Below are 24,608 nucleotides of genomic sequence, written 5' to 3'. Positions count from 1 at the left end.
CAGCTACAGTATTATTAAAGATGACCACTAGATGTCTCTGTATTGTATAACTAAAGTATGGAAGCTGCACAGCTGAAGTGTCTCAAAGGGTTATTGTATGCGTATATACCAGATTCTGTTAGCCAGTAGGATCTTTCCTTTCTTCTGTCCTATCACCTCTTTCCTTTCCACTCTTCTATTGTACTCTTCCTACCCAACCACAGTGCACCTTACATGTTGGACCGGAAGGGGAGGAGTTCACGAGTTCGTTTTTAGGTTTAGTCTCAGTCAGTACCCCGTATGGGTAGGACTCTTTCTTGAAGCATCAAACATGCTGTGCTAAACCCTTCCAGAGAGGACTGGGCAACAGATCACCTCAACCCACGGCGAGGACTAGGAGTAACTACAGTGCAGGACAGTGTTCACAGAAGAGCCAGAGAGCTAGGAACTGATCCGGGTGGAGCAAAGTTACTAAAAGTCGATGAACTCCATCTCGCAGCGCGGGTGTCCCCAGAAAATTCTGACAATTCCGCTCATCCCAGTAGAGATGAGCGGATATTCTGAAGTTTGGGTTCTTATGAACCTGAACTATCGGCATCTGATTCCCGCTGTGGAATCAGCGTAAGGAACTCCTAGAAAACTGGGATACAGCCTATGCCAATGGCTGTATCCCAGTTTTCTAGGCAGTCCTTAGGCTGTATCCACCCACTGCACAGAGCCGGCAGACAGTGGGAGTCAGATGCTGATAGTTCAGGTTCATACGAACCCGAACTTCGGGAAATCCGCTCATCTCTAGTAACAAGGTCTGGGGCCTGTGTCACCCATTAATACGGTTCCACCAAAGCTAGTGGGCATAAGGTGGTGTGACTATAGGAAAAGTCAATACATAGGCACAGGTTGTTTTCTTCTTTTTCTACTTCTTCTATGCACTCCAACCTCCCGGCAGAACACATTACTACTTTGAGACTCTCATAGCACTCTCCTCTCTACTACGCTACCTCAGTAAAACTAACCACCAACTCTACTACATCCAACTCAGCACTTATCACACAAATCTGGTGGTTCTATGTTCATGTATTTATTTGAACTGTATCAAGTGTACATCAAGATTCGTTGTATTACCTGTTGCACATTTACAAGAAGTAAACCCAGTCAACGTTAGCAACTGAGTCTGTGATTACTCACTACCACCTGTACAGCACTTCCACCGCAACCTTGGGACATTTCCTCTATCTGTGGATGGCGGGTCCTACCACTATTCGGGAGGGTTACTACACCGCTCTGGCCACCTGTGACTACACTATCCCAAGGGACCCTGCAGCAACCCGACAGGACACCAACCACAGGGGAGAAGGGTACAACCGGCCTTACTCTTTAAAAGCAGGCGTGCCATCACACCCGTGTGCCCACCAGGCACTGGCAATGTGACAAAACCCTTAAGGTCCAGCTGTATCTCGGCCATCCACCACAAGAACTGGCATCACACTTCCACCTAGCAAGTGACCGGCCGTCCCACCGCTACAACATCCTCTGGGGGTTACCACATTTGTAGTCCCACAGACTTTGTCTAAGGGTTTATGCACATGGAGTAATCCTCGCGGAAAACTCCATGCGAAATCTGCCGCTCGCTCCCCTGCACTCACACTTGAAGTTCCACCTGTCACATAGACTCCAGTATATGCTCAGACGGATTCTGTTGTCTAACCAAAGAAATGACATGGCAATTCTTTGGGCGGACAGCAGAATCTGGAGTCTATGGAGCTGGCGGAGAGGAAATTGGGAGTGCGCGGGGACGAGTGGCGGATTCTACACAGTTTTCCACTAGAATTACTTTGTGTGCATATACGACTGTCACTCTGTTCAATGGGAATCCCAACGATCAGTACCGCACTGATCAGACACTTCTGGTTACGTTTTGATTATGAAAAAAAGTCAACCACATTTAATTTAAAATAACAAACTGTAAGGGTGTGTTCACACTGAGGAATTTTAAGCCGAATCCGTACCTTATTATACGTATATTTCACTTGAAATTCCACCTGTAAAATATGTACAGAACAATGTCCCATTGTGTTCAATGGGATTTCTGCTCTGTTGTCCACACGGCAGAATTAAACCGTGAAAGGTTTTGCTGCCGATCTGCTTACCGCCCAAAGAATTGACATGAGGAAAAGCTAGGAGAAACAGCAATCGGCAGTCCAATGGGTGAATCTGTCACAAGACAATAAAGTGGAAAAGAGAGTGAAGAATGTGTTCACCTGGTGATGTTTCGCTCAGAGCACAACATCTACAACAGCACAATGTACAGTAAGTGGTTCTCAATGCAGCCGCTCCATATTCCTTTGGGCGAGGAGCCACCTATGCCACTGGGTACCATACTAGATTCACAAGCACTGAGGGAATTCCAACATGGACATCACTCACCGGAGACTTCAGGCAGAAAGTTGGTGTCGGTAAAATTAATTTATTTGTCTTGTAAGGGCAATGCGTTTCGAGGCAATAGTTTCTCAAATTACCTTGACAAAGAGGCGTTATTGCCTCGAAGCGAGTGTCCCTTAAAAGATAAATAAATTAATTTTACCAACTCCGACGTTCTTCCTGGTCTCCTTGCGTCTGAAGTCTCCGGTGAGTGATGTCCATGTTGGAAGTCCATCACTTGTGAATCTACTTGAGAATTGACATGCCAATTCTTTGGGTGGATTCCTCTAACGAAAACCCATAGAAGTCATTGGGGCTTTGATTTTCCGCTTTCCACTCGAATTCTGCTTAAATTATTTGCCTATTCTCCGCCAATTCCACCAGAGATGAAAAAGAGGACATCTAAAGCAGAAAACTTTTCTCTTTAATTCCTCAATGTGAACATACCCTTATATTCTTTTCCTTCCTGTCCCCGCTGATCACCATGATGATGTCTCTGTTTTCTTCAGATCCCCTCAAATGATTTGGAAAAAGACCCCGATAAGAAGCAGTTTGTGTATGTATCTGTGAAGTCTTCTGTCTGCAATCTGGAGAAAGTTGTCCTGTTGTCCTTTCATAGCGGATACATCCTCATACAGACCGACAAACCCATCTACACCCCAGGATCTACAGGTACTGTGACATCATTAGGATAGTGAGGAAAAACAGAGAATATAAATGTCCTATTGTCCACAAGTATATATATATGTTTGAGGGCTGATAGGTTTATATACAGTATTTTGCCATTACAATTCTATTACAGTAGTTTACTAAATGTTGGATGAAATTTATGAATATTCCTTTAGGCTATGGTCACACATAGCAAGAGACCGGCCGTTCCATGACCCTGCCAGGTCACGGAACGGCCGGTCTCAGAAAAGATCATCCGGGCCAGATACTGCAGTACCGCCCAGATGATCTTTAGCACCGCTGAGTTGTGATACGGGAGCATCCCTGCGCGCCCGCATCTGAACTCCCCACAGCACACAATGGAGCGTAACGCCGGAGTCAGTTTCTCGCGGCGCCGCTACGGATCCCGGCCGGAGTGTATAGCATGTGTATACACTCCGGCTGGGATTCCCACAGAAGGCAGCACTACGTAAGTACCACAGAAATCACGGCCGTTGTGAACATAGCCTAAAGATTAAAACCTTCATGTCGGCTGATCTTTGCGTCGTTTGTCTTTCGAACATGTTGAAAAACAAACGACTGATATAGCAGCAGTGCTTCCGTGGAATAGGAGCGGCGGCAGCAGACCGCTGCTGTATGCCATGGACTGCCCGAGCAATCTAGCAAACACCTGGGCATCTCTCCGCAGCTCCCCGCGGCCCCTCCTGCACTCACTCGCTCGCTGCTGCCGCGTGTACTGGTGGTTGCAGCGAGCGGGGAACGAGGAGCAAACGAGCGGTAATGGCGCTCGTTTGATCTTCTCATTCGGCCCATAGAATACGGGCTTAAGGGCCGTATTACACAGAGTGATAATCTGCCAAATCAAGCCTAAATTTGGCAGATTATCGCTTCATTTATTAAACACAATGATCAGCTGAAGAAATTATCACCGGCTGATCGTTTTAGTTTATTCCAGCCTAAAAATCATGGGGGCATGGACAGCTGATGACTGGGTAGAAAAATAATAAACCTTATACATACTTGTGCAAATAATGGGTCCCTGGAGTGTCAGTTGCGAGTCTCAAAATACGGGAATTGCCAGATATCCCTCCAGGGAAGGAAAACCTGTTGCCTATTTATGTTAGAATACTCGCAACTGAGTGGGACTTAAGGGGCTACGTATCAGGGTGGTTTAGTGATCTCCCCACTGGGAGTCACCCCCTTGGCAACAGGTTTTCCTTTCCTGGAGGGATATCTGGCTATTCCTGTGTTTTGAGATTCACAACTGAGGCTTCACGGACCCATTTTTTGCATACTTAAATCTATAGGGGGCATTAAATCAATGGAGACTCTGGAGGGAGTACTTCATTGGATTTTTTTCACTGATCTCCCTGAGCTCAGTGATTGCTGTGTTTTGTTCTTATACATACTTGTCCACACTCCCCGATGTTCTTCTTGCTTCTTCCCAATCCCTTCAGCCGCTGCAGGAAATTCACGGACTGGCTCTAAAGTTCCAGTGGTGACTGGCGGACAGAAGCAAGAAGAGCGTGGAAAGGCAAGGGCTGCACAGACATTGCTAACGATACATATATATATATATATATATATATTTATATATATATATATATATATATATATATATATGTATATATATATTATCAAGCCTATACATATGTATATGTAATAGGCTCAGTAAGCGAGTGGCGATCTAGCAAATCGTTAGTGATTGGGCCGTGTAATACAGCCCTAAGTGTCGCTGCATTTTGGTAATTTTTTTCTGGTAAACTCCATGACCATAATATATAGTAGGGCAGAACACTACTGCCGTAGGTATAGGGTGCTGCATCAACAGAAGAAAAAGAGAAGGAAAACAAGAACGCTGGGAACAGCCTTCACATTCCCAGTGATTTTAGGTATACCCGTCATGCGGCCGTTAAGGGTAAGCAGAGAGGGCTCCCGGCATGAGCCCTCTCTGCAGCCCACGGTCCCCAGTTGCTATGTGCAGCTGGGGACCGAAGGTATTATCCTGGGCCGATCGCCACTGCCGTCTAATTCACTATTTAAATGCAGCTGTTAAAGCTGTCAGCTGCATTTATATAGTAGCTGTGCCCCCACTCCCTGGTGTCTAGTGGGGGGATCTCCCCCCTGCGATGCGATCGCTGGGAGGGAGATCCCTTGTAATGAGCCGGCCGGGGCTCAGCGTCGGGCACTCCATGTACCTGGTCTGCTGCAGACCAGTATAATAGAGCAATGATCTGATGGATCATTGCTCTATTATATACACAGAATTGATCTCAATGGGAGATTAGTGCTGTGTATATAGAAGTCCCCCAGGGAACTTCTAATTAATGTATGCAAAAAACATAAAATAAAAAATAAAGTGTTTTTATTAATTAAAAAAAAAAACTCCCCTAATAAAAGTCTGAATCACCCCCCTTTTCCCATTTTATAAATAAAAATAAATAAATAAAGATATTTGGTATTGCCGCGTGTGTAATCACCCGAACTATTAAATTATCGCATTTAATTTTTTTAAAGCCATCAAATATTATCAAAGTTATACAAGTTACATATCATTGTAATCGTACTGACTTGAACATAGATAACTTGTGAGTTTTACCATAGGGTGAACGGCGTAAACACAAAACCCCTCAAAATAAAAGGAATTGCACCTTTTTTTTCCAATGTCACTGCACATATAATTTTTTTCTGGTTTTGCAGCATATTTTATAGAAAAATTAGTCGGTAATTGCAAAGTATTATTATTGTCGCAAAAAATTAGGGCTCATGTGGGTCTATAGGGGAAAATACGCAAGCGCAGTGGCCTTTTAAACACGTGGAGGAAAAAACAAAAGCACAAAAATGAAAACTGTCTCTGTCCTTAAAGGGTTAAGATACTTAGCTTGATATTTCTTAGCCGCACGACAACAGTAAGCTAGGATACGGGTAACAGGACACTGCGTATGAGTGTGAGTGACACTAAGGAGACCTGGTGGTTTATAATGAGAAGGTGGAATTTCCTGACAGTGACTGGGATGGTGGTTGGGATCAGCAGGCTGGGGATCGCTATTGGGGAACTGATGGTTTTGGCACAGAGGCATGGAGCTGTATACATTGTGAACCCATTATACCTAAATATTTTTTTTTTTTTTTTTTTTATATTAAGTTGTTTACAGAATTTTTACCATCAACCCAGACCTAAAACCAGCAAGCAAGCCGGTGATGATTGATTTCCTGGTAAGACTTTGTTCTTCTCCTATATATGTGATATTAGTCAGTAAGAAGATCGCATTAGTTCAATCAGAAATTACAGTGACTCTGTTCCCACAATCTGCCCCACTCCTTCAGCCGCTTGTAACGTCAGATAGCTGCTTTGAATCCAAGATCCGTCCTGGGGTCCGTTCGGCAGGTCATGAGGTTATTGTCCAAGAACAACTTTTAAACTTTCAGCCTTGTATTAAATTGGCGTGGCCTAAATTGTCTGTGCCCTGGGCCTCCTCCCCGCCCTCCTCATCATTAGGAATGCTCCCAGGCAGGATTTCTCCTATTCACCACTTGTCCTAACACTGCACATGGGCCTTAACGATCCAAGACATGTGCAGTGTTCAGACAGGTGATGATTAGGAGAAATCCTGCCCTGGGAGCATTCCCAATGATAAAGAAGGTGGGGAGGAGGGAGGAGAGGCATTGCAGGTCTAGGGCACAGACACTCTAGGCCACACCATTTTGACACAGGGCTGGAAGTTTAAAAGCACAAATGTTGCTCATGGTGCTCAAATGTTGACCAAAGAACACTAACTTTCAGTCAGCAACAATTATTTCTTGGCCTTAAAGGAGAGGTCCTGTGAAAATTTTTATTAAAGTATTGTATTGCCCCCCAAAAGTTATACAAATCACCAATATACACTTATTATGGAAAATACTTATAAAGTGCTTTTTTCCCTGCACTTACTACTGCATCAAGGCTTCACTTCCTGGATAACATGGTGATGTCACTTCCTGGATAGCATGGTGATGTCACGACCCGATTCCCAGAGCTGTATGGGCTGTGGCTGCTGGAGAGGATGATGGCAGAGGACACTGAGGGACACAGGGCACTGGAGGGACACTGAGCATCCCTCTGCCATCATCCTCTCCAGCAGCCACAGCCCGCACAGCTCTGGGAGTCAGGTTGTGACATCACCATTTTATCCAGGAAGTGACAGCACCATGTTATCCAGTGACATCACCATGTTATCCAGGAAGTGAAGCCTTGATGCAGTAGTAAGTGCAGGGAAAAAAGCACTTTATAAGCATTTCCCTTAATAAGTGTACTTTTGGGGGGCAATACAATACTTTAATAAAATTTTTCACTTTTCCTTAAATATATTATGCAATAAGCTGATGAGGTTTTTTTTTTTTTTTTTTACCAATTGCCATCAATGATCATTTATTTGGCCATTAATGTGCCCTATACATTAACTATTAACTACCCCCCTACTAGATCCCTAAGCTCCATCATTACCTGGTTACTTACGATCCTTGATTTTTCTCACAGACTCCGGATAATATTATGGTGAAAAGAACTGTCGCTAAACCCAACGGCAAAACCGGAATCATTTCCTTATCTCATAGACTGCCCAATCTTGCAAGGTGAGTAGGGGGCGGCAGCCCCAGGAATCATATATTTATCATAAAGAGGATGAGGACTAGGATAATTCCTGGCTTTCTACCCTCTATTTGGCAGTTTGGGACTATGGACCATATCAGTAAGGTTTGAGGACAACTTGATACATAATTACACCACACAATTTGAAGTGAAGGAATACGGTAAGAACTGTCAACTTATCACCTGATCCTCTGTGTTATCGTTTTCTGTACTCTGATCTGTGCACATGGTTTTCTATTTGGTCAGTTCCTTGAAGTTAGTTCTCCTCAAAAAAAAAATGGTTTCCACTGCAGCAAGCACAAGCGGGGATCTGTGATCTGCAGAGAGTCCAGGAGCAAGGGTTCAGTTCCCCTGCAGTGCCCCCGCAGGGGGATATAAGTATTTCACAAAGTAAAATGACTTGGCTGTCCATGTAATGCTGCACCCTGTCCTCGAGGGATTCTCTTGGTAGCTGCTCTTCACCAGTTGATAAAAGCCACAACTCAGAAATTATAAGGAAAAATGGTGTGTTTTCAAGACCCAAAGGAGACTTCTTAAGCTGTGAACATGTGTATCCATAGGGGACTATAGGTCATTGTTCCTTGTGGAGTGAAGGCAAGTGGACACTTATAAACCCTTCATGTTCCACTGGAACTCTGGGAAGAAACGCATGCACAGTATTTCTCTGGTGCCACCATTTTTAGGAAGCTTCCCTTCAAGTCAAAGCACGGCTCCTCTGAGGAGCCAAGAACACAATGACTGGAGATTTCATGAGCCAAGCCGGAATCTATCTATAGTAATCTAAGTCACTATCTACAGTATAGACAGCTGTTTGATTAAAATTAACTTTATAAACTATCTGTTGTCATAACCATACATATAAAGTACTGAGAGGAAGGGTAGGCTAACAGGCAACACACAATAAATTATTACAATCACTCGGCATTGCCTCACAATTAGAAATGAGTGATCCAAACTTCCCGACCTGAGAATCGTTACAAAGTTTGCAAAAGGTTGGGTTTGCAACCAAGCCGGATTAAAAAAAAAAAACTTTGTAGATATGGCGGCCGCACATGTCACAGTAAAGTGTAAGGGTGGGTGCAAGGGATTAAACATAATCCCTTGCAGCTGGCCAGTCGGCTTGTGTAGAGTGAACAGAAAAAACATGCACAGTATTTAGGGAGAGAGAGAAAGAGGGGGAGAGAAACGGGAGAGTCGGAGAGAGAGATAGGAGAGTCATGGGCGAGAAACGGATGAGTTGGGGAGAGAAACAGGGAAGTCTGGGAGAGAAACGGGAGAGAAATAAAGAGATGTCCAAAGACTGAGTGTAGGGCCTGAGCCTTCAAACCAAGAAAGACTAAAGAGAACAAAGGAGACTATGACTTAAAAAGTAATACTTCTTTACAAAACTGTGTCAGGGTTGTTGCCCTTTATCAGTACAAAACACGGAGCTATACTGTTTACACTGAGGCCTGTGTTGTGGGAGCAAAGGGGCATTGTTCTCCTTGAGAAGAGCGCCACAAGCTGTGGGTAATCTATGCCATACTGGAAATTCTGAGAAGAATAGTATGCAAAATATCTACATTCTACAGATCGGTAACTTTTTGGGAGAGATTCTGGCTTGGCTTGTTAAATCTCTGGTCATGTTCTAAGACATCTTAAAAGAGCAAAGCAGTGACTTAGACATATTTGCGCTGACATCGAAACACGTGATGGTGTCTCTGCAGTGTTCTTTTGCATATTTGATTTCCCAGGGGGCAATGTTCTAGAATACACTGACATCGAGACATGTGATGGTGTCTCTGCTGTGTTTTGGTTAATATCCCTGAGGTCAACCAGCTTCCTTTTGCATGCACTTACTAGTCATTGCTCCCACTAGCCAGATTCCTACTCCACACTGATGAGGGGCAAATACCCCGAAACAGCTGTCTGTGGATGGATACCTTGCTTGGGTGGTTTCCTTGATTAGAGACATTCCTTGGCTTGGTGGTTCCTTCCCGGAGGAAGGTCTGGCTAGTTCACTGACATCAAGACACGTGATGGCGTCTCTGCAGTGTTCTTTTGCATATTTGCACTGAACAGCACGCCATAATGTATCAATCTGCTTGTGAGAGAAGTGAACCTGAAAGCTACACTGTGATTGAAGTAGGTAAGGAAGGCCCATTTGTGTCTCATGTAGATTGATAGATCTGGGCCCTTGTGGTTAGATGAGGTACTGCAGGACTGGTCACTTTTACAGAGTTTTATAGTACTAATAACTATCGTTTTACGTTTTATTTCAGCTCTACCAAGCTTTGAGATAAAAATATCTACACCAAAGAAATTCTTCTACATTAAGGATGAAGAACTAAGGGTGGACATAGAGGCGCGGTGAGTAGAAGCGTTTGGCCACAATGAGTTTACATGAGTTCTAGAAATATTTATGGGGCCCACAAATAGTCTTCTTCAAATCCTTCTTCAGGAAACTGCTTCATAGTCCTGACTAAATGGCGTACCACACCCTGTAAACTGAACAAAATGAAAAATCACTACCCAAGTAATTCCTGGAGATACAACCATGGTACTGGAATCTACCACACTGTCCCATTAGTCATACCTTCTAGTCTGAAGTAATTGAAATTATAAAAGGAAAAGTAACAGACAACAACCAAAACCTTTTCCCTGAGATATACTTGCTTCTCCTACTTGAGTCATTTGACTTATTGACCATGACCCTCTACAGACCACTTTAATTCTCAGACAGGCTACTCTTGGCTTCATCTGGGAAGACTACCTCCAAACATTTTATCCAATCTTGGATTGGTAAAATAGGCCGAATATTTAAATTACAGAAAATTGGTTATTGGGAACCTAGATCTCACCGGTTCCTAAAAATGTGGAATCCATTGGCAAAATCTAGGAAATTGTATAGGGAAAAATTCCCATGAATAATCAAGTGTCCACTTCTTATCCTCCTCTTCGACAAGGACCTGAACTGAAGAAACAACCTGGGGACAGGGGTGGCTGTGATTTTGTAAGAAAGTAGCTTTTGGTTATCCTGGATAACCTCTTTAAAGGAGAAGTCCGGCATTTGCTAAAAGCTGGCAGGGAGAGGGGGGAAATGGATTACAAGTAGGCACTTTCCTCTGCCCGTGCCAGCGGCCACGAGACCTCTGCTGGAAGTCATTCCCCCCCCCCCCCAAGTGATGAGTGCATGACTTAGGGCTGAGGTAAGTGCCTACTTGTAATCCATCCCCCCTTATCCCTTCAGGATGCTGGCTTTTAGAAAACACCTGACTTCTCCTTTAAAGCGACTCTATACCCACAATCTGACCCCCCAAACCACTTGTACCTTCAGATAGCTGCTTTTAATCCAAGATCTGTCCTGCGGTCTGTTTGGCAGGTGATGCAGTTATTGTCATAAAAAATTAATTTTGAAATTGCAGCTCCGTGCCCTATGGGCGTATCTGTGCCCTAACTTTGCACCACCCCTCTGTCCCTCCTCCCCACCCTCCTCATCATTAGGAATGCTCCAGGCAAATTGCCTCCTATTCCTCACCTGTGTCAGCATGGCACATTGGCTGGATCAGTAAGACACCAGTGAAATGTTCAAACAGAAGTAAATGTTCCAGTGGCATTCCTAATTATGAGGAGGGGTAGGAGGAGGGACGGAGGGGTGGTGCAAAGTTAGGGCACAGATACGCCGTAGGGCATGGGGCTGCAATTTTAGACCAGTGACATCTAGTAAGGTGACTGGTAGTAACATGATGTAATATTTTATCCCATCAGGTATCTCAACGGCAAACCTGTCACTGGCAAGGCCTTTGTGCTCTTTGGAGTCAAGAGAGACAACGAGAAGAAAAGTCTAACAGATACCCTAAGGAGAGTAGAGGTAATGATGTAGTGAGCATGTGGGAATGTGGTGTAATGAGGGCTAACAGTAGTGTGATATCATGTGGCAGGGTAGCAATGATCGCCTCCCCTGTGTACCACACACACACTCAGGGTGAATGATTTCTGACATTAAAATTCCTTGAAACAACCCCAAGTTTCACTGATCAGTTCTTGTACAAAATCCAGTACACACACAGTCCCATAAAGCACAAGGTAGATACAGTTCATATGCTTGAGAGTAGGAAATTCGTAACTTGGATGTTATGGGAAACAACTCTACTTAAATGGATACAAGTCCTATTACACTATACTATACTGACGAGGATCTTCAGAGTTTGGCTTGCTGTCATTCTTAAGAGAAGAATTGTACTCACAGGACAATTCTTCATATCTATCACATGATTAGAGGGATGTATGCAGAAGCACGATCACCAACCGTGGAAGTTGATTAGCACCGTCTCCAACTGGAGGCCAAATAGAGGAAGGCAATGCCAGGGAGCCCTTAAGCAGTTTCTCCAACCCTGGTCTACATGGGGAAAAAAAAGAACATGGTTGGATCTTTGCAGTGTTGACTAGAACAATGGTGACTTGCTACACATGCTCTGGAAAGTGCTGGAGTCTACTTAGAGGCTCTCAAAGGCATCATACTGGAATCTGCATGTAACATGTTCTTCTTGCAAACACTTCTAGGAATTCTGGATCTTGAAGTAGGCCTCAGCAGACTTGGTGGTGTTGGGGGTTTCAGAGCTGGGGCAGACACATGAAGCAATGCTATATACTTCTCCAGCATGTTTATATATTTACCTGGTGTCATAGTACTCCTTTAACAAGTTGGCTGTCCTTGCATAGACAATGTTGACTTTCTGCGGTTTTCGACTCTTTTCTAGATCTCGGATGGTGAAGGTTCTGCTGTTATGATAAGACGAGACTTGAAACATTTTAGAAATGAGAGAGAAATGTTAGAATGGAGAATATTTGTGTCTGTTACCGTCATTACTGAGTCAGGTAAGAGAGATACAGCATACAGTATATCACTGCCATTTCTACAGACCATATCCAGTGAAGTTCCTGTAACATGATCTCAATAGGACTTTATATGGATTGGGTTATCAGACCTTCTAGATATGTTATATAACAGACATTTTTTTTAATCATAGGTGGAAGGCAAGTCATGGTAAACACCTTGTTCCTGTCTTTTTCTAATGATTTTGCCCATGATGTAGGATCCCAGTACAGATCCTGAATCCTATGGTTATTGGTTGTCATATGGTTACAATTCTGTCACAGTGTTTTAGTACGTTAAAGGGGTTATCCAATGTAGTGCTGCTGAACGAGACTCACCAGTGACATTGATATCCTGTCTGCTCCTCTTCTGTGCTCCACTCTGCATATGCTCGTGTCTTCCGGCATCTTCTTCCTCCTTCTGCTGCAATGACACCTCTCGCCTCTAGGGTGCATAGGCGGCCAATTGCTCTGGATTTATAGAAGCAGCTTGTTTCCAGGTTTTCCGGCAACCTTCCCTGTGCAGAGCTTTGGTCTCCTGCAAAAATGCTCGAGTTTCCCATTGACAATGAGGTTTGTTACTCGAAACAAGCACTCGAGTATCGGGAAATATTCGTCTCGAGTACCGAACACCCGAGCATTTTAGTACTCGCTCATCACTAGTTTTGATTGAGTCAGAAAGGATAAGTATTACAAGGGCCTCCTTGCTTTCTCCTGGTACTTACAAGGGCTTTAGGCTGGGACTACTACTTTGTTGATGTCATATTTAAATTCCAAAAAAAAGAAAAGTTATTAAACTACTGGTCATCATCTGCAGGTGTGGTTTCACCCACATCAGATGATGGCGGCTGACAGCCACCCACTCTCGTCTCAGAAGGTGTACGAGCAGAGGGAGGAAGACTTTCCAATCAACCCCTTTAACCCCTAGACAACCCTGGACGTAGAGTTATGTCATGTAAGTCTTTCACCAAACGACCCTGGATGTAACTCTACGTAACTCCTGGGTGTTTCTCCTGGTATGAAGCGTGCTCCGGGGCCGAGCGCGCTTCATAGCTGGTGGGGACCTCACCGTTAATGACAGGCTGCAGCGATCGCGCCGCAGTGTGTCATTAACTCTTTAAACGCTGTGGCCGCGGCATTTAAGTGTAAGTGACAGGGGGCGTCCCCTGTCACTTACCGATCGGGACCCCCGCAGTGTGACTGCGGGGGTCCCGATCGTTAAAACGGACCGCCGGAGGTCTCTCACCTGCCTCCGTGCGGTCCGATCGGCGATCTGTTCACTGAGCCTGCACAGGCAGGCTCAATGAGCAGATCGCCTATCACACTGATCAATGCTATGCCTATGGCATAGCAGTGATCAGTGTCTGCAATCAAAGTAGTGAATGTACAAGTCCCCCAAAGGGACTTCAAATGTGTAAAAAAAAAAGTAAAAATCACCAATATACTACCCCAAAGCCCCTCCGCCAATAAGAGCTTAAATCACCCCCCTTTCCCATTATATAAATAAAACATATAAAAATAAATAAATAAACATATAATATACCGTAGCGTGCGGAATTGTCCGATCTATTAAAATATAACAAGCGTCATTGCAAACTGCGAACAGCATACACGAAAAGAGGGAAAAAAGTGTGCGGATTACCGATTTTATGTTACATTATGTAAAAAAATAATAATAATAGAAAGTGACCAAAACGTCCGATATTCACAAATATGGTATTAATAAAAACTAGAGATCATGGCGGAAAAAATGACACCCCATACAGCCCCGTAGGTGAAAAAATATAACTGTTATAGGAGTCACAATAGGCCCATTTTATTAATAATTGCCAAAAAAAAGAATTTCATAAAAAAAATATATATAACATTAGAGAATCTGTGTAACCTGCATATGGTTGTGTTCGGACTGACCTATAGAATAATAGTATCATGTCGCTGTTACCATATAGTGCATTACGTAGACACAGGAACCCCCCAAACGTTACCATATTGCATTCTTTTTTACGATTTCACCTATTTATATCTTCATAAATAATATATTTGGGATTCCGTCGTACATGTTATGGTAAAATGAATGACGCCATTACAGAGTACAACTATTCCTGTAACAAACATGCCATTACATGGCATTGTAGATAGAAAACTGAAAGTGCTGGAGCTCTTAGAAGGGGAGGAGGGAAAAACGAAAGCGCAAAGATCAAAATTTGCGCGGTCCACTGGGTCATTTTGGGCCTGGTCCTCAAAGGGTTAAGCACCCTAGAACCACCTAAGTGCATAAATGCTTTTTACCATGATGAGAACTGATGAAAATGTTATTATAAGCTACTTACAAGTTCTTAATCAGGATTTACACTCATATACATGTATAGATAAACTGTACGTCTGTTTCCCCTCCAGGCAGTGAGATGGTGGAATCGGTGCTGGATGATATTCCTATTGTCACTTCTCCATATAAAATTCTCTTCACAAAAACAACCAAATTTTTCAAGCCTGGAATGACATTGGATCTGATGGTAAGTGCTCTGATTTATATTAGATTGTATTTTAAATTGTGTTTTTATCATCCTCTTCTATTATTATATAGCTCATTTAATCTGACTCCTTTATCTTCTAATTAAAAAAAAAAAAGAAGATTGGGTTAATAACTAAAAATATAAACCTTGAACCTAGAAACCTAGAAAATCAGCAGGTTTCTTATGTCTGTTTACCACCTATGAGGACATAGTTGTGGTGGAATCTTCTGATATCTTTTGTAGGGATCTTCCCGGGGGATGGTGTGTTAGGACACAGTTCAGGCAGCAAACTTGGACTTAAAAACAGCTTTGGTGTTTATTTGTAGCATAAACGGTCCAGCAACATAAATACAGCAGCACCGTGCAGTGAGAATAAAACAAAACAAAAAGGTCTTGCCCGTCTGGGCACTTACTAACACAGTTCACCTAACTGTCACTTCCATAGGCGGTATCGTGGAGTGTGAATAGGCCCCAGCAGTGATATAACTCCTTGCTCCCAGGAAACACAGCATGCAAGCTGTTCACCCTGGCTGAGAGCAATCCCCTGTAGCACTGTGGAGCTTTTAAGTTGTTGCAGGCTAATCAGGGCACACCTGATTGCAACAACCGAACTGGATCGGGGGGAAGGGAATGGCAGGTCCCACTACCAACCTACCCACCATTCCAGTAAATCCGGCCCGGAAAATGTAAAGAACAACTCAGCAGCATAATACTGCTGAGTAAGAGATCTTTCCCGGATTTACCATCTCACCGTAAGCAGTAGCCTGGGCGAGATGTACCTCCCCTCGAACACTTTACCTGTGACATGTCCACATATCCCCCCCCCCTCTTTTTCAGACCGGAGGGCTGAGCATTTTGTCCCCACAGACAGTGTACCCTTGATAGGGCGTCCGCATTTGCCTGTAACTTTCCTGGCCTGTGTTCCACGGTAAAATTAAAGTTTTGGAGGGACAGAAACCATCTAGTCACCCTCGCATTTTTCTCTTTATTAACCTTCATCCATGTTAGGGGGGCATGGTCGGTCACTAACTTGAACTTTCTGCCTAGCAAGTAATACCTCAGGGACTCTAGGGCCCATTTCACTGCCAGACATTCTCGCTCCACAATGGCGTAGTTTTTTTCGGCCGGGGATAGCTTCCTGCTTAAGTACATCACTGGGTGCTCCTCGCCATTCACGACCTGTGAGAGAACGGCGCCTAACCCTGTATTAGAGGCGTCTGTCTGGACCAGAAACTCTTGCCTAAAGTCAGGGGTAACTAGCACAGGTTGTTGACACAAGGCAGACTTAAGGCTTTGAAAAGCCTTCTCGGCCTCTGGAGTCCATGTCACCATTGCGGACTTACCTCCCTTTGTCAGGTCAGTTAGCGGGGCTGCAACTGTGGCAAAGTTTGGCACAAACCTACGGTAATAGCCCGTAATACCCAGGAAAGCTCTGACCTGTTTCTTTGTGAGGGGTTGAGGCCAATTCTGTATTGCCTCGATTTTATTTAGTTGTGGTTTCACTAACCCCCTCCCAATAATGTAGCCCAAGTATTTAGCCTCCTCTAAGGCTAGTGCACACTTCTCTGCATTGATAGTTAACCCTGCATCACTTATGGCCTCTAACACCGCCTGGACTTTACAGAGGTGACTTTCCCAATCAGGGCTAAAAATGACCACATCATCGAGGTAGGCAGCGGAGTAATCACGATGTGGTCGCAGAATCAAGTCCATCAACCTCTGAAAAGTGGCAGGGGCTCCATGTAACCCGAATGGCATCACTACGTATTGGAAGAGTCCATCAGGGGTGGAGAATGCAGTCTTCTCTCTAGCCTCAGGAGTGAGGGGGATCTGCCAGTAGCCTTTTGTGAGATCGAGGGTGGTTATGTACCTGGCATTACCCATTCTTTCAATCAACTCATCTACCCTGGGCATGGGGTAAGCATCGAACTTGGAGATCTCATTTAACTTTCTAAAATCATTACAGAACCTCCAAGTTCCATTGGGCTTTGGGATTAGCACAATCGGGCTGGACCATTCGCTCTGGGACACCTCAATGACTCCTAGGTCAAGCATACGTTTTACCTCGGCTGACACCGCCTCCCTCCGTGCTTCTGGTATCCTATAGGGCTTAAGGTTTACTCTGCTTCTAGGCTCAGTTTCAATGTGATGGTGAATGAGATGCGTACGCCCTGGAAGGTCAGAAAACTTGTCTTTATTTTTCTGCAAAAACTCTTTAGTCTCCTGCTTCTGTGACACTGATAGAGTATCACCAATCTTGACCGGAGGGATTGGTTGTGACAAATTATTAATAGAGTTTGTCGCCACCAAGGATTCCCTGTCTTTCCAGGGTTTGATCAAGTTTATGTGATAAACTTGGAAAGGCTTCCTTCTACCTGGTTGGTGTACCTTGTAGTTTACCTCACTGATTTTTTCTACAATTTCCTAGGGACCTTGCCACTTTGCTAAGAATTTACTTTCTACAGTGGGAACAAGAATGAGTACCCGGTCACCTGGGCTAAATGTCCTGATTCTCGCAGAACGATTGTAAATTCTGCTTTGGCTCTCTTGCGCCCTCTGGAGGTGTTCCCTTACTAGGGGCATTACAGTGGCTATACGGTCCTGCATTTGTGCTACATGCTCTATAACACTCTTGTATGGGGTGGACTCACTTTCCCATGTCTCTTTCGCTATATCCAACAAACCCCTAGGGTGACGACCATAGACCAACTCGAAGGAAGAGAACCCTGTGGACGCTTGGGGTACTTCCCTAATAGAAAACATCAGGTAAGGTAGTAAGTGATCCCAATCCCGACCATCTTTTTCCACCACTTTCTTTAACATATGTTTTAGGGTTTTATTAAACCTCTCCACTAACCCGTCTGTCTGTGGGTGATATACAGAGGTACGTAGGTGTGAGATTTTAAACAGTTTGCATACATCCTTCATCACCTTTGACATAAACGGGGTACCTTGGTCGGTCAAGATCTCCTTGGGGATCCCCACCCTGGAAAACATATAAAACAATTCACGCGCAATTGTTTTGGATGCAGTGTTTCTTAAGGGGACAGCCTCAGGATAGCGGGTTGCGTAGTCTAAGACCACCAAAATGTACTGGTGTCCCCTTTCCGACTTTACAATGGGACCCACTAAGTCCATTGCGATGCGGTCAAAAGGTACCTCTATGATGGGGAGCGAAACCAACGGACTGCGGAAATGCGACACTGGGGCGCTAAGCTGACATGTGGGGCACGACTCACAGTATTTTTTTATGTCAGCATAAATCGCAGGCCAATAGAACCTCTGGAGGACTCTCTCCTGCGTTTTATCGGTCCCCAAGTGGCCCCCAAGGACATGATTATGGGCCATGTCAAGTACCTGACGCCGGTACGACTTAGGCACCAGAAGCTGTTCCACAACCTCATCATTAATTTTAGTGACTCTATAGTAGAGATCGTTAGTCACAGAAAAATGTGGAAACTTTTTCTCAGCTTCTGGTTCCTGAGGTACCCCATTCATAACAGTGACCTGCTCTCTAGCATTTTTGAGAGTGGGGTCCTGTAATTGTGCAGAACCAAAATTATCCCTAGACACCTCTAAGTCTGGAACATTCTGCTCAGTGGGAGGAGCCTCTTCCTCACCAGCCAGGACCTGCAAAGGAAAAGCATCATTTTCATCCTGTACATTTTTATCATTTACCGTGGGTAATGCAATAGACTTAGGGGTCTCCTCACTCCTTTCAGGGGATTGTTGTTTTCCCCATAGAGCCCAGAACAATGGAAAATCACACCCCAATATCACATTATGCATAAGGTTTTTAACCACACCCACTTCATATTGTACAGCGCCTAGTTCAGTCCCGACATTAGCCAGTACTATAGGGTAAACCTTTGTATCACCATGTATGCATACCACACTCATATGTCTTTTTGGCACAAAGTCCCCAGTCACCAGGCTAGCATGCACCAAGGTGACAAGGCTTCCTGAGTCCAGCAACGCCTTAACAGGGAAGTTATTGACAGTAATGTGGCAGACTTGCGGTTCAGTCTCTAGTCCAGTGACTGCAACAAAAGACGGCTTCGCAAATAGCGACTGATGCCGGCTAGCGTCACACTCCATGGGCTCAGTGGTAAGAGGGCAATGGGCAGACACATGTCCCGTCTCATGGCATCTCCAGCACTTGATAGGGCCTGGTCTCCTTGGCAAGGAGTCCTTTTTAGGGCCACTTAGCCACCTGGGACCATCACCAGTCTTTTGCCCTTGAGACACCTCCTGAGCGCTCTTCCCTCTATCAGCACCCCTCCACACTCCCCCAATAGATGGAAGTCTCTTACCAGCCGATGGCACAGATCTGGCACTCCGTGGAGGTGAAGGTGCTGCAGGAACATCACGGAGGTAGTCCTCGGTCGCCTGGAACCTCTCCACAAGGCTGACGAGTTCGTCGGCACTCCTAGGGTCACCTTGTCCTACCCAGCATTGTAGATCAGCAGGAAGGGCACAGAGGTAGCGGTCCATCACGACCCTCTCTAGGATCTGGGCAGGAGTAGAGGTGTCTGGCTCCAACCATTTTCTTGCCAAATGGATCAGGTCGTACATCTGGGACCTCGCAGTAACGGACAGCACGGACAGCAGCAGTAACTCCTAGTCGGGCGAGTATCTCTGCTTTTAGCCGAGGATAGTCTTTGACCTCTTGCTCACTGAGGTCATAATAGGCCTTTTGAGGTTCGCCTGTTAAATAGGGAGCAATGACCTCTGCCCACTCAGTGGAGGGTAACTTCTCTCTCTCAGCCACCCGCTCAAAGACAGTTAAGTAGGCCTCAATATCATCATCCGCAGTCATCTTTTGCAGCGCACGCTGCACGGCTCTTTTCACAGACAAAGTCTCTGGCGCGGCTGCTGCCACCAGCTGGGGATTAGCACCTGCAGACGCCTCCTGCTTTGCTATCAGGTGCTCAATAAGTCTCTGTTGTGCAGCCATTGTCTGTTCATGGCGCAGGTTAGCGTCTGTCAGAGCCTGTTGTTGCTGCAAACTCACTTGCATTAACTGCTTCATCATCTCCTCCATGTTGCTTGGCTGTTTTTGGAGTGAAGCAGCCGCCTTCACCCAGGACATGAGTAGCGGTGGCCAAGTTGATGCACACCGTTGCCCCTAGCAACCGTTTTGCCCGCATCCTCCACCAATTGTAGGGATCTTCCCGGGGGATGGTGTGTTAGGACACAGTTCAGGCAGCAAACTTGGACTTAAAAACAGCTTTGGTGTTTATTTGTAGCATAAACGGTCCAGCAACATAAATACAGCAACACCGTGCATTGATAATAAAACAAAACAAAAAGGTCTTGCCCGTCTGGGCACTTACTAACACAGGTCACCTATCTGTCACTTCCATAGGCGGTATCGTGGAGTGTGAATAGGCCCCAGCAGTGATAGAACTCCTTGCTCCCAGGAAACACAGCATGCAAGCTGTTCACCCTGGCTGAGAGCAATCCCCTGTAGCACTGTGGAGCTTTTAAGTTGTTGCAGGCTAATCAGGGCACACCTGATTGCAACACCCGAACTGGATCGGGGGGAAGGGAATGGCAGGTCCCACTACCAACCTACCCACCATTCCAGTAAATCCGGCCCGGAAAATGTAAAGAACAACTCAGCAGCATAATACTGCTGAGTAAGAGATCTTTCCCGGATTTACCATCTCACCGTAAGCAGTAGCCTGGGTGAGATGTACCTCCCCTCGAACACTTTACCTGTGACATGTCCACACTTTCTTATAGTAAATTTCAGAGGCGGAGCTTTAAAGCGAATGTACAACCAGGTACTTCGTTTTGGGGTTTTTACCATAACAGATCGGTGCCAGCTCAGAGATGCCAGTGGCACAGTCCTTTTTTTTGAACCGCCGCCTGGTTTGCGTACACAGCAACGGTCTAATCCCGGACACTGCCCAGTTCCCGCACACAGTGCCGGTCTATTCCCGAACACCGGCCCTCCCCAGAGCCGGCCGGCCCACAGTGTGACGAAACCACTGGCCCTCTGTGACGCGACCCCATGGATTCCAATGGAGCCGCGTCCCAGAGGGGAGGGGAAATCGTCACACTGAGGGCCGGCCGGCTCTGGGGCAGGCCGGTGTTCGGGAATAGACCGGCACTGTGTGCAGGAACTAAGCGGTGGTCCAAAAAAAGGACTGTGCCACCAGTATCCCCACACAGGCACCAATCTATTAAGGTATGATACCCAAAGCGATGTACCGTACCTGATGGACCTCTATTAGAGAGAAGATTGTTGACAGGAAAAGCCCCCCTGGCCCATCTAGTCCACCCTTATGTAATACTCTTTCTTATTGCCTTAGGATAGATTTATGCTTATCCCAGGCAGGTTTAAATTGAGTTATTGTAGATTTACCAGCCACATCTACTGGAAGTTTGTTCCAAGAAGCTACTACTCTTTCTACTGATTTTTTCCCAAATAACCTCAGATTGTGGTCCCTTGTTCTTGTGTTCAATTTCTCCCTCCTGAACCTTATTTAGTCCTGTATCATATTTAAAGCTTGTATGCCCTCCCTTTCCCTTCTTCCTCCTGTAACATATATAAAGGTTTCCATCATGTCCTCCCTTTCCCTTCTTTCTACTGTAACATATATAAAGGTTTCCATCATGTCCTCCTTTTCCCTTCTTCCTCCTGTAACATATATAAAGGTTTCCATCATGCCCCCCCTTTCCCTTCTTCCTCCTGTAACATATATAAAGGTTTCCATCATGTCCTCCTTTCCCTTCTTCTTCCTGTAACATATATAAAGGTTTCCATCATGTCCCTCCTTTCCCTTCTTCCTCCCATAACATATATAAAGGTTTCCATCATGCCCCCCCCCCTTTCCCTTCTTCCTCCTGTAACATATATAAAGGTTTCCATCATGTCCTCCCTTTCCCTTCTTCCTCCTGTAAAATATATAAAGGTTTCCATCATGTCCCCCCTTTCTCTTCCTTCTCCTGTAACATATATAAAGGTTTCCATCATGTCCCCCCCTTTCCCTTCTTCCTCCTGTAACATATATAAAGGTTTCCATCATGTCCCCCCTTTCTCTTCTTCCTCCTGTAACATATATAAAGGTTTCCATCATGCCCCCCCCTTTCCCTTCTTCCTCCTGCAACATATATAAAGGTTTCCATCATGTCCTCCCTTTCCCTTCTTCCTCCTGTAACATATATAAAGGTTTTCATCATGTCCTCCTTTTCCCTTCTTCCTCCTGTAACATATATAAAGGTTTCCATCATGTCCTCCCTTTCCCTTCTTCCTCCTGTAACATATATAAAGGTTTCCATCATGCCCCCCCCCTTTCCCTTCTTCCTCCTGTAACATATATAAAGGTTTCCATCATGTCCTCCCTTTCCCTTCTTCCTCCTGTAACATATATAAAGGTTTCCATCCAGTCCTCCGTTTCCCTTCTTCCTCCTGTAACATATATAAAGGTTTCCATCATGTCCTCCCTTTCCCTTCTTCCTCCTGTAACAAGTATAAAGGTTTCCATCATGTCCCCCTTGCTTTTCTTCCTCCTGTAACATATATTTTCTACTTGTACGCCAGTCTTGATAAATGTCACCTATATTTTCAGTTTCAGTGACATTTTTATGGTGATTGGTTCCCTTTATGTAACTTTGACCATTGTTTCTCCAACATTCAAGAGAGTAAAGCATATCTGTAAACTTAGTTTTTATTGATTTTAGGTGTTGGTCACTTATCCAGATGGGAGTCCGGCTCATCGCGTCCCTGTTCTAGCAGAACCTGGAAATGCTAGAAGAGCAACTCAAGAGGATGGAACCGTTCAGTTGACCGTGAATACCCCCTCAGACATAAGCCAGCTGCAGATAACAGTAATACTTCTGTTCTTTTAAATGTCAATCTTCAGAGTAGACTAATAAAGCTAAGAATGGGAGATAAATGGGTGTGTAGGGTTGACGTTGGTGATATAGGATCCATTCATGCCTATGTTCGGGAGGGTTTTCATGGCCAATGTGGCATTAGACACCACCACACATCAGTAGGCCACCATAGAGCTCTTTGGATACTCTATAGAACTGATTTGTCATGGAATTATGAATAGTGCAGATATTGCGTGAACCATAACTGTCTACTATGACTATTGTACATTAGCATATTAGCACTATATTACTTCCACCATTATCAACTGTAGATGTTGTATCTCCTCCTCTTTTCTTCTAGGTGTCGACACAAGATGATAAAATAACCAAGGAACAACAAGCTTCTTCCACCATGGTGGCCTCCGCATACAGACCCATTGGGGGCAATTACTTACATCTCAGTGTTACAGGAGGAAAACTAAAACAAGGAGACAGTGCAGTTATCAACTTCATTGTCCGGAACAGTGACCCCGCTGTCGCAAACCAGATTAATCAATTCAACTATATGGTAACTGGACTTAGTTCCTTTTAATTATATGGATTTATAATATTAGGAATGCTCTATTGCACATAAAGTACAGGGAAATGATCAGATGCCATTATGGGATTAGATTGTTTTTCTAATGCTAGATAGCCTCTTTAAAGGGGTCGGCCACTTTATAGTAAAATAGTTCAGTGTACAGTATTAGTAAGTGTACTCATTGTATATACTGTCAGCAGCTCCCTGTACTCATTGTATATACTGACAGCAGCTCCCTGTGTACTCATTGTATATACTGACAGCAGCTCCCTGTGTACTCACTGTATATACTGACAGCAGCTCCCTGTGTACTCACTGTATATACTGACAGCAGCTCCCTGTGTACTCACTGTATATACTTACAGCAGCTCCCTGTGTACTCACTGTATATACTGACAGCAGCTCCCTGTGTACTCACTGTATATACTGATAGCAGCTCCCTGTACTCACTGTATATACTGACAGCAGCTCCCTGTGTACTCACTGTATATACTGACAGCAGCCCCCTGTGTACTCACTGTATATACTGCCAGCAGCTCCCTGTGTACTCACTGTATATACTGACAGCAGCTCCCTGTGTACTCACTGTATATACTGACAGCAGCTCCCTGTACTCATTGTATATACTGACAGCAGCTCCCTGTGTACTCACTGTATATACTGACAGCAGCTCCCTGTACTCACTGTATATACTGACAGCAGCTCCCTGTGTACTCACTGTATACACTGACAGCAGCTCCCTGTGTACTCACTGTATATACTGACAGCAGCTCCCTGTGTACTCACTATATATACTGACAGCAGCTCCCTGTGTACTCACTGTATATACTGACAGCAGCTCCCTGTGTACTCACTGTATATACTGACAGCAGCTCCCTGTGTACTCACTGTATATACTGACAGCAGCTCCCTGTGTACTCACTGTATATACTGACAGCAGCTCCCTGTGTACACACTGTATATACTAACAGCAGCTCCCTGTGTACTCACTGTATATACTTACAGCAGCTCCCTGTGTACTCACTGTATATACTGACAGCAGATCCCTGTACTCACTGTATATACTGACAGAAGCTCCCTGTGTACTCACTGTATATACTGACAGAAGCTCCCTGTGTACTCACTGTATATACTGACAGAA

At 44.8% G+C, this 24,608-nt stretch overlaps 1 protein-coding gene across 1 annotated transcript in view; it reads left to right on the top strand.

Annotated features, from left to right (window-relative positions):
- Positions 1-24,608, top strand: part of LOC138769631 (complement C3-like) — a 78,506-nt gene that overhangs the window by 4,820 nt on the left and 49,078 nt on the right. Inside the window, exons 4-13 of the mRNA XM_069948230.1 lie at positions 2,907-3,069; positions 6,212-6,282; positions 7,583-7,677; positions 7,772-7,854; positions 9,955-10,042; positions 11,441-11,543; positions 12,433-12,550; positions 14,945-15,060; positions 22,753-22,899; positions 23,249-23,455. Coding sequence (XP_069804331.1) covers positions 2,907-3,069; positions 6,212-6,282; positions 7,583-7,677; positions 7,772-7,854; positions 9,955-10,042; positions 11,441-11,543; positions 12,433-12,550; positions 14,945-15,060; positions 22,753-22,899; positions 23,249-23,455 — 1,191 coding nt within the window. The remainder of the gene's footprint in view (positions 1-2,906; positions 3,070-6,211; positions 6,283-7,582; positions 7,678-7,771; positions 7,855-9,954; positions 10,043-11,440; positions 11,544-12,432; positions 12,551-14,944; positions 15,061-22,752; positions 22,900-23,248; positions 23,456-24,608) is intronic.

This window comes from Dendropsophus ebraccatus, chromosome 1 (assembly GCF_027789765.1).
Source record: "Dendropsophus ebraccatus isolate aDenEbr1 chromosome 1, aDenEbr1.pat, whole genome shotgun sequence".
In the NCBI taxonomy this organism is placed as follows: Eukaryota; Metazoa; Chordata; class Amphibia; order Anura; family Hylidae; genus Dendropsophus; species Dendropsophus ebraccatus.
The sequence above is the reverse complement of the archived record's forward strand: the minus strand, read 5'-3'. Positions and strand labels throughout refer to the sequence as shown.